The sequence below is a fragment of the Hyperolius riggenbachi genome, chromosome 3 (assembly GCF_040937935.1).
Source record: "Hyperolius riggenbachi isolate aHypRig1 chromosome 3, aHypRig1.pri, whole genome shotgun sequence".
NCBI classification, from domain to species: domain Eukaryota; kingdom Metazoa; phylum Chordata; class Amphibia; order Anura; family Hyperoliidae; genus Hyperolius; species Hyperolius riggenbachi.
In genome coordinates, this window is record NC_090648.1 from 351,385,130 (window position 1) to 351,399,401 (window position 14,272).

Here is a 14,272-nt window from a genome sequence, read left to right on the forward strand (position 1 = left end):
GCAATCCGCCTGGAGTCCCGGACCCTGTTGGTGGTGGTGGAGAAGGTAGTCAAGCGGCCTGCAGGCAGACATGCTGTGTGGAGGGACAGGGAGTGACTTAGTCTTCTTGGGGCAGGCCAGGCAGCCAGTCACACGGCGTGCAGGCAGAGATGCTGTGTGTGCGGGGACTGACTTAGTCTTGGGGCGGGCAGCAGCCCTCCGGGATCCATGCCTCATTCATTTTGATAAAGGTGAGGTACTTAACACTTTTGTGACTTAGGCGACTTCTCTTCTCTGTGACAATGCCTCCAGCTGCGCTGAAGGTCCTTTCTGACAGTACGCTTGCGGCAGGGCAGGAGAGAAGTTGGATGGCAAATTGGGACAGCTCGGGCAACAGGTCAAGCCTGTGCACCCAGTAGTTCAAGGGTTCCTCATCGCTGTTCACAGCAGTGTCTACATCCACACTTAAGGCCAGGTAGTCGGCTACCTGCCGTTCCAGGCGTTGGTAGAGGGTGGATCCGGAAGGGCTACGGCGAGGCGTTGGACTAAAGAACGTCCGCATGTCCGACATCACCATGAGATCGCTGGAGCGTCCTGTCTTTGACTGCGTGGACACGGGAGGAGGATTAGTGGCAGTGGTACCTTGCTGGCGTTGTGCCGTCACATCACCATTAAAGGCATTGTAAAGCATAGTTGACAGCTGGATCTGCATGTGCTGCATCCTTTCCACCTTCCGGTGAGTTGGTAACAGGTCCGCCACTTTGTGCCTGTACCGAGGGTCTAGTAGTGTGGCCACCCAGTACAGGTCATTCCCCTTGAGGTTTTTTATATGGGGGTCCCTCAACAGGCAGGACAGCATAAAAGACGACATCTGCACAAAGTCGGATCCAGTACCCTCCATCTCCTCTTGCTCTTCCTCAGTGACGTCAGGTAAGTCAACCTCCTTCCCCCAGCCGCGAACAATACCACGGGAAGGTTGAGCAGCACAAGCCCCTTGCGATGCCTGCTGAGGTTGTTCTCCTGCCGCTGTCCCCTCCTCCTCCTCCTCCTCCTCCTCCCCCAAAGAAACACCTTGCTCATCATCCTCTGAGTCTGACTCGTCTTCTGCACACGACTTCTCTTCTTCCTCCTCCTCCCCCCTCTGTGCTGCCGCAGGTGTTGAGGAAACAGCTGGGTCTGATGAAAATTGGTCCCATGCCTGTTCCTGCCGTAACGGTTCCTGGTCACGCTCATTCACAGCTTCATCCGCCACTCTACGCACAGCACGCTCCAAGAAGTAAGCGTAGGGAATTAAGTCGCTGATGGTGCCCTCACTGCGGCTCACCAGGTTGGTCACCTCCTCAAACGGCCGCATGAGCCTGCATGCATTTTCCATCAGTGTCCAGTTGTCGGGCCAGAACATCCCCATCTTCCCAGACTGTTTCATTCTACTGTAGTTGTAGAGGTAGTGGGTCACGGCTTTCTTCTGTTCTAGCAGGCGGGAGAACATGAGCAGAGTCGAGTTCCAGCGAGTCGGGCTATCGCAAATGAGGCGTCTCACCGGCATGTTGTTTTTGCGCTGAATTTCCGCAAAGCGTGCCATGGCTGTGTAAGACCGCCTCAAATGCCCACAGAACTTCCTGGCCTGCTTCAGGACATTCGCTAAGCCAGGGTACTTTGCCACAAATCTTTGAACCACTAGATTCATGACATGTGCCATGCAGGGTATGTGTGTCAGCTTCCCCATATGCAAAGCGGCAAGCAGATTGCTGCCGTTGTCGCACACCACGTTGCCTATCTCCAGGTGGTGCGGGGTCAGCCACTCATCCACCTGTTTCTTAAGAGCAGCCAGGAGAGCTGCTCCAGTGTGACTCTCCGCTTTGAGACAAGACATGTCTAAGATGGCGTGACACCGTCTTACCTGGCATGCAGCATAGGCCCTGCGGAGCTGGGGCTGTGTAGCTGGAGAGGAGAACTGCCACTCAGCCAAGGAGGAGGAGGACAGCGAAGAGCATGTAGCAGGAGGAGAGAAGGTGGCAGGAGGCCTGCCTGCAAGCCGTGGAGGTGTCACAATTTGGTCCGCTGCGCCCTGCTTGCCATCGTTCACCACCAGGTTCACCCAATGGGCTGTGTAGGTAATGTAGCGGCCCTGCCCGTGCTTGGCAGACCAGGCATCCGTGGTCAGGTGTACCCTTGACCCAATGCTCTTCGCAAGAGATGACACCACTTGCCTCTCAACTTCACGGTGCAGTTGGGGTATGGCCTTTCTCGAAAAATAAGTGCGGCCTGGCATCTTCCACTGCGGTGTTCCGATGGCCACAAATTTACGGAAGGCCTCAGAGTCCACCAGCCGGTATGGTAACAGCTGCCGAGCTAACAGTTCCGCCACGCCAGCTGTCAGACGCCGGGCAAGGGGGTGACTGGCCGAAATTGGCTTCTTCCGCTCAAACATTTCCTTCACGGACACCTGACTGCTGCTGTGGGCAGAGGAGCAGGAACCGCTCAAGGGCAGAGGCGGAGTGGAGGAGGGTGCCTGTGAAGGTGGAAGGGAGAAAGCGGCAGAAGCAGATAATGCACCTGATGGAGGAGGAAGAGGAGAAGGAGGGTGGCTTTGCTTTTGTGTGCTGCTGCTGCTTTTGCTCAGGTGGCCATCCCATTGCTGTTTGTGCCTTTTCTCCAGGTGCCTTCGTAAGGCACTTGTCCCTACGTGAGTGTTGGCCTTTCCACGGCTCAATTTTTGTTGGCAGAGCGAACAGATGGCTTTGGTCCGATCTGAGGCACACACAATAAAAAATTTCCACACCGCTGAGCCACCCTGGGATGTGGGCACTATGGGGACCTCAGCAGCTGATGCTGAAGGGCAAGTTGGCTGGCTGTACATAGGTGGCGATACATGGTGCCGGACTCTGCCACCAGCTGTTTCTGACGAAGAGCTGCCCCAGCTTCTTTCAGCAACTTCTCTCCTCCTACTACTCTCTGACTCCCCCTCTGAACTGTCCCCCTCTTCATCTCCTCTATTGGGAACATACAGAGGATCCCTATCATCGTCATCGTAATCATCCTGCCCAGCTTCGCTTGCCTCAGACAAATCCAAACATGCACCATCAGTAGGTCCTTCATCCTCCTTACACGTTACATCCATAATGTTGCCGGGTAACTCAAATATATGAGCTGGTGAAAATTCATCTGGCTGTAACAACAATGGCTGTGCATCAGTGATTTCAACACTAAATAATTCTTGCGAAGTGTCAAATGCAGCGGAAGTGGTGCTAGTAGTAGCGCTGGTGGCTGAGCAAGATGAGGTGTTCTGTGTCGCTAAATACTCAACCACGTCCTGACAATCTTGGGAGGTGATGGGACGTGCCTTCTTCCGAGCACTGTACTGTGGGCCAGGTCCACACGAAATTACATTTACACGACCTCGCGCAGACCTGCCGGGTGGCCTTCCTCTGGCTCTGGCACTACCTCTTCCTCTACCTGTTTTGTCCATATCGGGTATGCACGGAGTGGTATATCACACTGCGTGCACTCACGTAGGTAGGTGGGTTCACTGAACTGCACAGGTATGCGCACTGATGCGGTGGGTTCACTAAACAGAACAGGTATACAGTGGCGGGTTCACTAAACAGAACAGGTATACAGTGGCGGGTTCACAGAACAGGTTTGCAGTGGCAGGTTCACTGAACACAACAGGTATGCAGTGGCAGGTTCACTGAACACAACAGGTATGCAGTGGCGGGTTCACTGAACAGGTATACAGTGGCGGGTTCACTAAACAGAACAGGTATACAGTGGCGGGTTCACTAAACAGAACAGGTATACAGTGGCGGGTTCACAGAACAGGTATGCAGTGGCAGGTTCACTGAACACAACAGGTATGCAGTGGCGGGTTCACTGAACAGGTATACAGTGGCGGGTCCACTGAACAGAACAGGTATGCAGTGGCGGGTTCACTAAACAGAACAGGTATACAGTGGCGGGTTCACTAAACAGAACAGGTATACAGTGGCGGGTTCACAGAACAGGTATGCAGTGGCAGGTTCACTGAACACAACAGGTATGCAGTGGCGGGTTCACTGAACAGGTATACAGTGGCGGGTCCACTGAACAGAACAGGTATGCAGTGGCGGGTTCACTGAACAGGTATACAGTGGCGGGTCCACTGAACAGAACAGGTATGCAGTGGCGGGTTCACTAAACAGAACAGGTATACAGTGGCGGGTTCACTAAACAGAACAGGTATACAGTGGCGGGTTCACTAAACAGAACAGGTATACAGTGGCGGGTTCACAGAACAGGTATGCAGTGGCAGGTTCACTGAACACAACAGGTATGCAGTGGCGGGTTCACTGAACAGGTATACAGTGGCGGGTCCACTGAACAGAACAGGTATGCAGTGGCGGGTTCACTGAACAGGTATACAGTGGCGGGTCCACTGAACAGAACAGGTATGCAGTGGCGGGTTCACAGAACAGGTATGCAGTGGTGGGTTCACAGAACAGGTATGCAGTGGTGGGTTCACAGCACAGGTATGCAGTGGTGGGTTCAATGAACAGGTATACAGTGGCGGGTCCACTGAACAGAACAGGTATGCAGTGGCAGGTTCACTGAATAGGTATGCAGTGGTGGGTTCACAGCACAGGTATGCAGTGGTGGGTTCACAGAACAGGTATGCAGTGGTGGGTTCACAGCACAGGTATGCAGTGGTGGGTTCAATGAACAGGTATACAGTGGCGGGTCCACTGAACAGAACAGGTATGCAGTGGCATGTTCACTGAACAGGTATGCAGTGGTGGGTTCACAGCACAGGTATGCAGTGGTGGGTTCACTGAACAGGTATGCAGTGGTGGGTTCACAGCACAGGTATGCAGTAGTGGGTTCACAGCACAGGTATGCAGTGGTGGGTTCACAGCACAGGTATGCAGTGGTGGGTTCACAGCACAGGTATGCAGTGGTGGGTTCACAGCACAGGTATGCAGTGGTGGGTTCACAGAACAGGTATGCAGCCAGACAGGAACAAGTTAAGCCTAACTAATCTTTCCCTGAGAGACAGTCTGCAGCAGCTCGCCCTACTCTCACTAACGCAGGCAGCACACGAGTGACCGTAATGGCTGCCGCTGCCTGCCTTATATAAGGGAGGGTGGGGCTCCAGGGGCTAGTGTAGCCTAATTGGCTACACTGGGCCTGCTGACTGTGATGTAGAGGGTCAAAGTTGACCCTCCATGTGCATTATGGGGCGAACCGAACTTCCGCAAAGGTTCGCCTGCGGGACGCGAACGCGAACCACTGAAGTTCGCATGGAACCGTTCGCAGGCGAACCGTTCGGCCCAACTCTACCGGCTATATGAGTGTCTCGGGGAAGGGGGGGGGGGCACATCGAAGAAAATTAGGCCATTGCTTCATTGTGGACAGACCAAATTTGATCAGATGGACAGTCACTGTTGTTCTATCATTTAGCTACCACAGCCCGGCGACCATATGAGCTTGAAAACCGCCACGGCCTGCACTCTCGCCATGGTGCGCACCAGTCCAGCACGGCCGTCACTACACAAACAGCTGTTTGCGGTGCTTTACACAGTGAGTTTGGTGTCAGTGTGAAGCAGTACTCTAATTACACTCCCTGATTGATGTATACACATGCAAGATGTTTTAAAGCACTTTAGGTCTGCAATTTAGCATTCAATGTGATTTCTGCCCTTAAAACACTGCTTTGCGTCCAATCCAGATTTTTCCCCGGGACTTTTGGCGTGTATCCCACTCCGCCATGCCCCCCTCCAGGTGTTAGACCCCTTGAAACATCTTTTCCATCACTTTTGTAAGCAATTCAAGGTCGGCTGGCACACCAGTTCAAAGTTCCAAGCAGTTTTATTGTATGCAAAACATGACAATTGTTTCGGGGCCATGGAGGGTCCCCTTCATCAGAAAAGTGCAGACATTGCACATATGTCTGCACTTTATCTGATGAAGGGGGCCCTCAGTGGCCCCGAAACAACTGTCATGTTGTGCATACAATAAAACTGCTTGGAACTTTGAGCTGGTGTGCCAGCCGACCTTGAATTGCTTGTATTGGACTGATATCACTTCTGCATCAAGGTTGAGCACCCGACTACAGAAACATGGCAAGGTGTGCCTATCCAAAACCTGATTTTCCATCACTTTTGTGACCAGCATAAGTGTTTCATCACTTTTGTGACCAGCATAAGCGAAGTTCACCTCCCCATTAAAGTCTATTACGGTTTGCGAAAGTTTGCGCGAACCAAACTTTTGCGGAAGTTCGCGAACCCGGTTCGGGCCATCTCTAATAGCCACATACAACATTTTTTTCGAGGCATTTGCAAGGTGGATTTAAACTAGCTGGACCAGGAGGGATTTAAACCACTTTTTACCCTTTAGCAGCCAATTCATTTAGAAGTCTGCAAGTGCTCCAGGCCAGTTTATTTTAGCACTTTTTTAATTTCTTATTTGTTACATGTCCTTGCTACTAATTAGTACTGCTGTAATGTGTATTTATGGCCACTTGTCACTAGGTGGCAGTGTGAAACAATAACAGAGCACTTCCCTTTCTGTTTCTATATCCTCTGCTAGCAAAGAGACATCAAAGTATTCCAAAAATTTACAGCACAAGAAGTTCTGACAGCTGAAGTCAAAAACAATGCGCTTATCTCAAATGAGATAATTATTTCAAAGCCGCTACTGGGTTAACTGCACAGGACAGCCCGAACAGTGCATTTCTACAAGGCAAATCACCCTATAAATGCTTGATAAACTGTCGATAGCTTTCACTGGAAGTGGTTAAGTACCTACCCACATGTTCACTGTTTATTTTTAGCACTAAGCTGAATAAATAAAATAAATCTTTAATTAAACAGTGTGCTTTTTGAAGGTACATTGAATTGTATGCTGAGCAAAAATAATTATCTGTTGCCCTTTTGTTTTTATAGCACGTTTGACATCCCCATTTGAAGGGTAAATTGCTTTGATTTCCATTTTAAAGGATAATTATAGCATGAGATTACATTTGCAGACGTACAGGTTAGTTAAATTAATCTGTAATTTACATTTATTAAAAGTTTTAAAAGTTTATTTACTATTTTGTATGTAGTGCTAACAAGAGTTTAAGGCAGCCATCGGTCTGCTGCAAGGCCATCTACCAGTGTTGCCAACTCATCCCTTTAATTACTAACACATATGAATTATACAGGTTTTGTTGCTAGGTAGATGCAGTTAAGGCACTGATTATGTGCAAATAGCCCCAGAACCTGTATAACTTAGATGTGTCAGTAATTAAATGGATGAGTTGGCAACACTGCCATCTACAAAGAGTGTACAACCAGCAACAATTCATCATTGCTGGAGATTTGTGATAATGGGGCATCCACCCAGCAACAATCCATGCTCTGAAATTTTTTATTGATTAGCCAAAAATTACTATGCTAATTACACAAAGCAATCATGCTTCCGGATGCCAGAATATCATCAGAACCATCCTCTTTGCTTGTTTAGAAAGTAAAAAGATACGATTCTATTTTAAATGACAGTAACCAATGGCATAATTACTGTGGGAGCCCCCCTCCCCCCATCCAGGCTTGGGGGCCCCTCTGTAAACCCCTCCAAGGGCTCCACTCCTGCGCACCCCCTGAAAGCCGCTGTTCTCTCCCCAACTGCAGAATATGGGCAGTGGAACAGAGATGCTATCCCCTCCCCCCCAGTGCTGACTGCAGTCTTCCCATCACTGCTGTCTACAGATGCCCACAGACACACAGCCCTCTATGACTTCCAGTGTTTTTGCACATGTGACGTACAGGAACACTCAGGAGCAGTACAGGGCTGCAGACGACAGTGAGGGCCCATTTTCAATAGTGCAGAAATCAGGCTGAATCCGCAAAGTTTCCCCACAGGCAAATCCCGCAGGGAAACTCTGCCATGGGGGATAATGCAGCAGCCGTCCGAATTGCTTGCCATAGCGATTCAGGCGACATTGCAGCAAGTTTTCGCGCAAGTTGCAGCGAATTCAATAGCTGTGCATGGCACGGCTTCCGGAATTCGGTGGCGTACTTGCACAACAGGAAGTGCTGCGTACATCTTGTAGAATGCACGGCGGCTAGTGGAAACGTAGCCTGAAGAGTAGAACAAACTCAAGGCCCATCCACACACTCAATTAATGTGATGCAAGACATTGCAGAGCCGAGAGCGGTGCGGGAGTGATGTCACTTGCAGGCAGCTTAAGCGGAGACAACAATGCTTTCTGATGTTGCTCGGCCGAAGCAATCGGTCAGGGTGGATCTCTGGCAGAGGGGCTGCCATACACATGCCGGATCGTTATCAGCCGCCTCGCCCAAGTTTCATCTAGCATGTGTACGGAGGTTTAGTGCTGGAGAGGATGAATACAAGCCTTAACTCCACTGTGCTGCTCTAGAATTTGGGGGGGGGGGGGGGGAGCTGTAGGGGTTTATTGGTGCCATACTAGTTGCAGGGTTGGGGGGTGCAATGGTGGCTACATTTGACATGTGGGAAAAGGGGGTCAATGTGTCCACATTTCTTGAATGAGGGGCTTATGGGGACCACACTTATCAGGAGATTGGTAATCATGATGATTGCACTTGTTATGTGACCACTGGATTTAGCATTCAGGGGAGGAACGGGAAATAGGGAAAAGGGGCTACATCAGCAATGTTAAGGGGCCCCAATGATTTGGACTTATGCCCCTGGTGGCAATCAGAAGCGTAGCTAGGGTTTTCAGCACCCCGGGACAGAGACAGTTTTTGTGCCCCCTCCACCTGGACAAAATGTGCACATCAGAGTGTGGATGTGGTCATGGGTTGAGACAAATGTACAAATGCTGTTTAGATAGACAGATGTACTCCCTTCACCCAAAAGATAGTGATATGTTTCCCCCTTCCCCCATTTAGATAGCCAAATGTGCTCCCTTTCCTTGTTCAGATAGTCAGATGTTCCCCACCTTTAACCACTTGAAGACTGCAGTGCTAAACCCCCCTAAAGACCAGGCCATTTTTTACAATTCAGACCACTGCAGTTATAACTGTTTATTGCTCGGTTATACAACTTACCACCCAAACAAATTTTACCTCCTTTTCTTGTCACTAATACAGCTTTCTTTTGGTGCTATTTAATTGCTGCTGCGATTTGTACTTTTTATTATATTCATCAAAAAAGACATGAATTTTGTCAAAAAAATGATTTTTTTAACTTTCTGTGCTGACATTTTTCAAATAAAGTAAAATTTCTGTATACATGCAGCGCGAAAAATGTGGACAAACATGTTTTTGATTAAAAAAAACCCATTCAGCTTATATTGATTGGTTTGGGTAAAAGTTATAGCGTTTACAAACTATGGTGCAAAAAGTGAATTTTCCCATTTTCCAGCATCTCTGATTTTTCTGACCACCTGTCATGTTTCATGAGGGGCTAGAATTCCAGGATAGTATAAATACCCCCCAAATGACCCCATTTTGGAAAGAAGACATCCCAGAGTATTCACTGAGAGGCATGGTGAGTTCATAGAAGATTTTATTTTTTGTCACAAGTTAGCGGAAAATGACACTTTGTGACAAAAAAATAATAATAAAAAGTTTCCATTTCTGCTAACTTGTGACAAAAAAAAATGAAATCTGCCACAGACTCACCATGCCTCTCTGAATACTTTGGGATGTCTACTTTCCAAAATGGGGTCATTTGTGGGGTGTGTTTACTGTCCTGGCATTTTGGGGGTGCTAAATTGTAAGCACCCCTGTAAAGCCTAAAGGTGCTCATAGGACTTTGGGCACCTTAGCGCACCTAGGCTGCAAAAAAGTGTCACACATGTGGTATCGCCGTACTCAGGAGAAATAGTATAATGTGTTTTGGGGTGTATTTTTACACATACCCATGCTGGGTGGGAGAAATATCTCTGTAAATGACAATATTTTGATTTTTTTACACACAATTGTCCATTTACAGAGATATTTCTCCCACCCAGCATGGGTATATGTAAAAATACACCGCAAAACACATTATACTACTTCTCCTGAGTATGGCGATACCACATGTGTGGCACTTTTTTGCACCCTAACTGCGCTAAGGGGCCCAAAGTCCAATGAGTACCTTTATGATTTCACAGGTCATTTTGAGAAATTTCGTTTCATGACTACTCCTCACGGTTTAGGGCCCCTAAAATGCCAGGACAGTATAGGAATCCCACAAATGACCACATTTTAGAAAGAAGACACCCCAAGGTATTCAGTTAGGAGTATGATGAGTTCATAGAAGATTTTATTTTTTGTCACTAGTTAGAGGAAAATGACACTTTGTGAAAAAAACAATAAAAATCAATTTCCGCTAACTTGTGACAAAAAAATAAAATCTTCTATGAACTCACCATACTCCTAACTGAATACCTTGGGGTGTCTTCTTCCTAAAATGGGGTAATTTGTGGGGTTCCTATACTGTCCTGGCATTTTAGGGGCCCTAAACCGTGAGGAGTAGTCTTGAAACCAAATTTCTCAAAATGACCTGTGAAATCCTAAAGGTACTCATTGGACTTTGGGCCCCTTAGCGCAGTTAGGGTGCAAAAAAGTGCCACACATGTGGTATCGCTGTACTCGGGAGAAGTAGTATAATGTGTTTTGGGGTGTATTTTTACACATGCCTATGCTGGTTGGGAGAAATATCTCTGTAAATGACAATATTTTGATTTTTTTACACACAATTGTCCATTTACAGAGATATTAGGGTGCAAAAAAGTGCCACACATGTGGTATCCCCATACTCAGGAGAAGTAGTATAATGTGTTTTGCGGTGTATTTTTACACATACCCATTCTGGGTGGGAGAAATATATCTGTAAATGGACAATTGTGTGTAAAAAAATGGAAAAAGTTGTCATTTACAGAGATATTTCTCCCACCCAGCATGGGTATGTGTGAAAAGACACCCCAAAACACATTATACTACTTCTCCTGAGTACGGGGATATCACATGTGTGACACCTTCTTGCAGCCTAGCTGTGCAAAGGGGCCCACAGTCTAATGAGTTTCACAGGTCAATTTTACTAATTTGTTTTCCAGACTACACCTCACGGTTTTGGGCCCCTAAAATGCCAGGGAAGTATAGGAACCCCACAAGTGATCCCATTTTGGAAAGAAGACACCCCAAGGTATTCCATGAGGGGTATGATGAGTTCATAGAATATTTTATTTTTTGACACAAGTTAGTGGAAATGGATTTTTTAGTTTTTTTTCTCACAAAGTGTCATTTTCCACTAACTTGTGACAAAAAATAAAATCTTCTATGAACTCACCATACCCCTCATGGAATAACTTGGGGTGTCTTCTTTCCAAAATGGGGTCACTTGTGGGGTTCCTATACTGCCTTGGCATTTTAGGGGCCCTAAATTGTGAGGAGTAGTCTGGAAACCAAATAATTAAAATTGACCTGTGAAATTCTAAAGGTACTCATTGGACTTTGGGCCCCTTTGCACAGCTAGGCTGCAAAAAAGTGTCACAGGTGTGGTATCGCTGTACTCAGGAATAATAGTATAATGTGTTTTGGGGTGTATTTCACACATAACCAATCCTGTGTGTGAGAAATATCTCTGTAAATGACAATTTTTTCCATTTTTTTTACACTAAATTGTCATTTACAAAGATATTTCTCCCACCCAGCATGGGTATGTGTGGAAAGACACCCCAAAACACATTATACTACTACTCATGAGAATGGCAATACCACATATGTGACACTTTTTTGCAGGCTAGCTGCGCAAACTTGCCCAAAGTCCAATGAGCACCTTTAGGCTTTTCAAGGTTGCTCACAATTTAGGCCCCCACCAAACAATTCCAGGACAGTAAAACACCCCAGAAATGACCCCATTTTGGAAAGAAGAGACCCCAAGGTATTCCACGAGGGGCATCCTGAGTTCATATAAAAAAAAATATTTTGTCATAAGTTAGCGGAAAATGACACTTTGTGGGAAAAAAAATAAAAAAATCCATTTCTGCTAACTTATGACAAAAAATAAAATCTTCTATGAACTCACCATGCCCCTCAGCGAATACCTTGGGGTGTCTTCTTTCTAAAATGGGGTCACTTGTGGGGGTCTGTCCTGGCATTTTAGCGTCTCCACAATCATTACATGTATGGCCAGAATTAGGAGTTTCTGCTATACTCCTTATATTGGGCATACGGGTGATGCACTTTTTTCTCCATAAAAGGAAAAATGAACGGCAAAGATTCTCACATTCGCATTGATCAATGTGGATGAAAAAATATCTGCCGAAATATGTGAAAAAAGGGGGCGGGCATGGCGTTTGCCAGGACATAGGAGCACCGCCCACAAAATTTTCCAAACCCACTTTGCTCCTATGCCCTGGCAAACCAGATTAATCCATTCACATCGATCAATGTGGATGAAAAAAACCTTTGCCAGTTTTGATACAAAGTGCTTGCCAAAGCATAGGAGCTCCAACACCACCCCTCAGCTCATATGCCTTGACAAACGTATCTTACTGCGGAGGAGAAATCTCGTCCTGCAGCGCTGCATGCACCGACTTGTGTGTAATCTGACAGACGCGCAATGCTTCTGTCAGGATGCACCATCAGTGCTGCAGCTGGTTGGTCGATCAGTCGTTCGCTCGGTCCACCTGGAAGGGTAAAGGATGGAAAAAGAGAGAGAAAAAAACATACAAAAAAAAAACCAAGCAAGCAGCAATGCAAGAAATTCATTAACATTAACATTCGTAAACTTTATTAAACCTTTTTAACCAAACAATAACATTTGGAACTTTTGCTTACCTGTTTTTTTTTTGTTTGTTTTTAACTTACCTTCCGAGGACAAACTTCTCCTTCCCCATGGGACAGTGTGCAAAGCGCAAATCGCACAGAGATGTAGCGAAGTACACTATGCACTTTGTCCCAAGTGAAAGGAGAGGTTTCTGGCAGCCCTGTGTATTTGGGTCTCTCAAAAGCAGATGTCTGGTTTCACACACAGGAGTCGCGCAGTAGCGTAGGTATGCACTAGCTTTAAGTCAACCACTTCCGGCGTAAGGGGGGACCGCAAAGTGGGACTTTCGCTAGGCAATATGCTGCAACCATCACTCCAATGTATTTGGGTCTCTCAAAAGCAGATGTCTGGTTTCACACACAGGAGCCGCGCAATAGCGTAGGTATGCACTAGCTTTAAGTCAACCACTTCCGGCGTAAGGGGGGACCGCAAAGTGGGACTTTCGCTAGGCAATATGCTGCAACACATCGCTCCAGTGTGAAAGAGCCTTGAGAGACTACTACTGTGTCTCACGTTCCCTACTCCAATAGCGAATGTGTTCGTGGAACTTTTCAAAACACTCCCCTATGCATAGGGCAGGCTGGTCAGGACAGTAGGGACAATAAAAAGTGGTGTCACGCCTCATTCCATTCCTCTTACAGACACGACAATGTTTTCTTGGGGTGCGTTGACCTGGGGTACTCGGAAAGACATAAGCATAGTGTCTTTCATGTAGCCGGCTAACTACATCAGGGGGATTGGCCACGGCCCCTTCTGGATACAGGAGTTCCGAAATGATCTCTTCCTGAAATTTAAGGAAGGATCCTGTTCTCCCAGCCTTACTGTAGAGAACAAAGCTGTTGTACATTGCCAATTGAATAAAGTAAATAGCCACTTTCTTATACCAGAGGCTGGTCCTTCGGGAAACTAAATAGGGAGCCAACATCTGGTCATTGAAGTCCACCCCTCCCATGTTTAAATTATAGTCGTGGACGGCGAGGGGTTTCTCAACAACCTCAGTTGCTCGCTGAATTTGGACTGTCGTGTCTCCGTGAATGGTCGACAGAAGGTAAACGTCCCTCTTGTCCTTCCATTTCACTGCAAGAAGGTCGTCATTACACAAGGCAGCCCTCTCCCCCCGTGCAAGTCGGGTAGCAGTGAGATATTGGGGGAAGCCCCGGCGACTAGGCCGCACAGTGCCACAGCAAGGAATTCTGAGTATCTTCAAATGCTGATAGAGGGCCACACTTGTGTAGTAGTTGTCCACATAGAGATGGTACCCCTTGTGGAATAAGGGTGACACCAAGTCCCACACAATCTTGCCATTGCACCCCAGGTAGTCAGGGCATCCGACCGGCTCCAATTTTGTGTCTTTGCCCTCATAGACCCTAAAGCGATATGTATAGCCTGTGGCCCTTTCACAGAGCTTATACAGCTTGACCCCATACCGGGCGCGCTTGGTTGGGATGTACTGCTTAACCACTTGAGGACCTAGGGCTTTCTACCCCTTAAGGACCGGCCACTTTTTTTCCATTCAGACCACTGCAGCTTTCACGGT

The 14,272-nt window shown here is 47.4% G+C and overlaps 1 protein-coding gene across 1 annotated transcript in view; it reads right to left on the reverse strand.

Moving 5' to 3' along the window:
* Positions 1–14,272, reverse strand: part of LOC137562334 (neuromedin-U receptor 2-like) — a 131,032-nt gene that overhangs the window by 18,814 nt on the left and 97,946 nt on the right. The window contains exons 4-5 of the mRNA XM_068273669.1: positions 10,959–10,978; positions 10,299–10,328 (exon numbers count right to left, since the gene is read on the reverse strand). Coding sequence (XP_068129770.1) covers positions 10,299–10,328; positions 10,959–10,978 — 50 coding nt within the window. The remainder of the gene's footprint in view (positions 1–10,298; positions 10,329–10,958; positions 10,979–14,272) is intronic.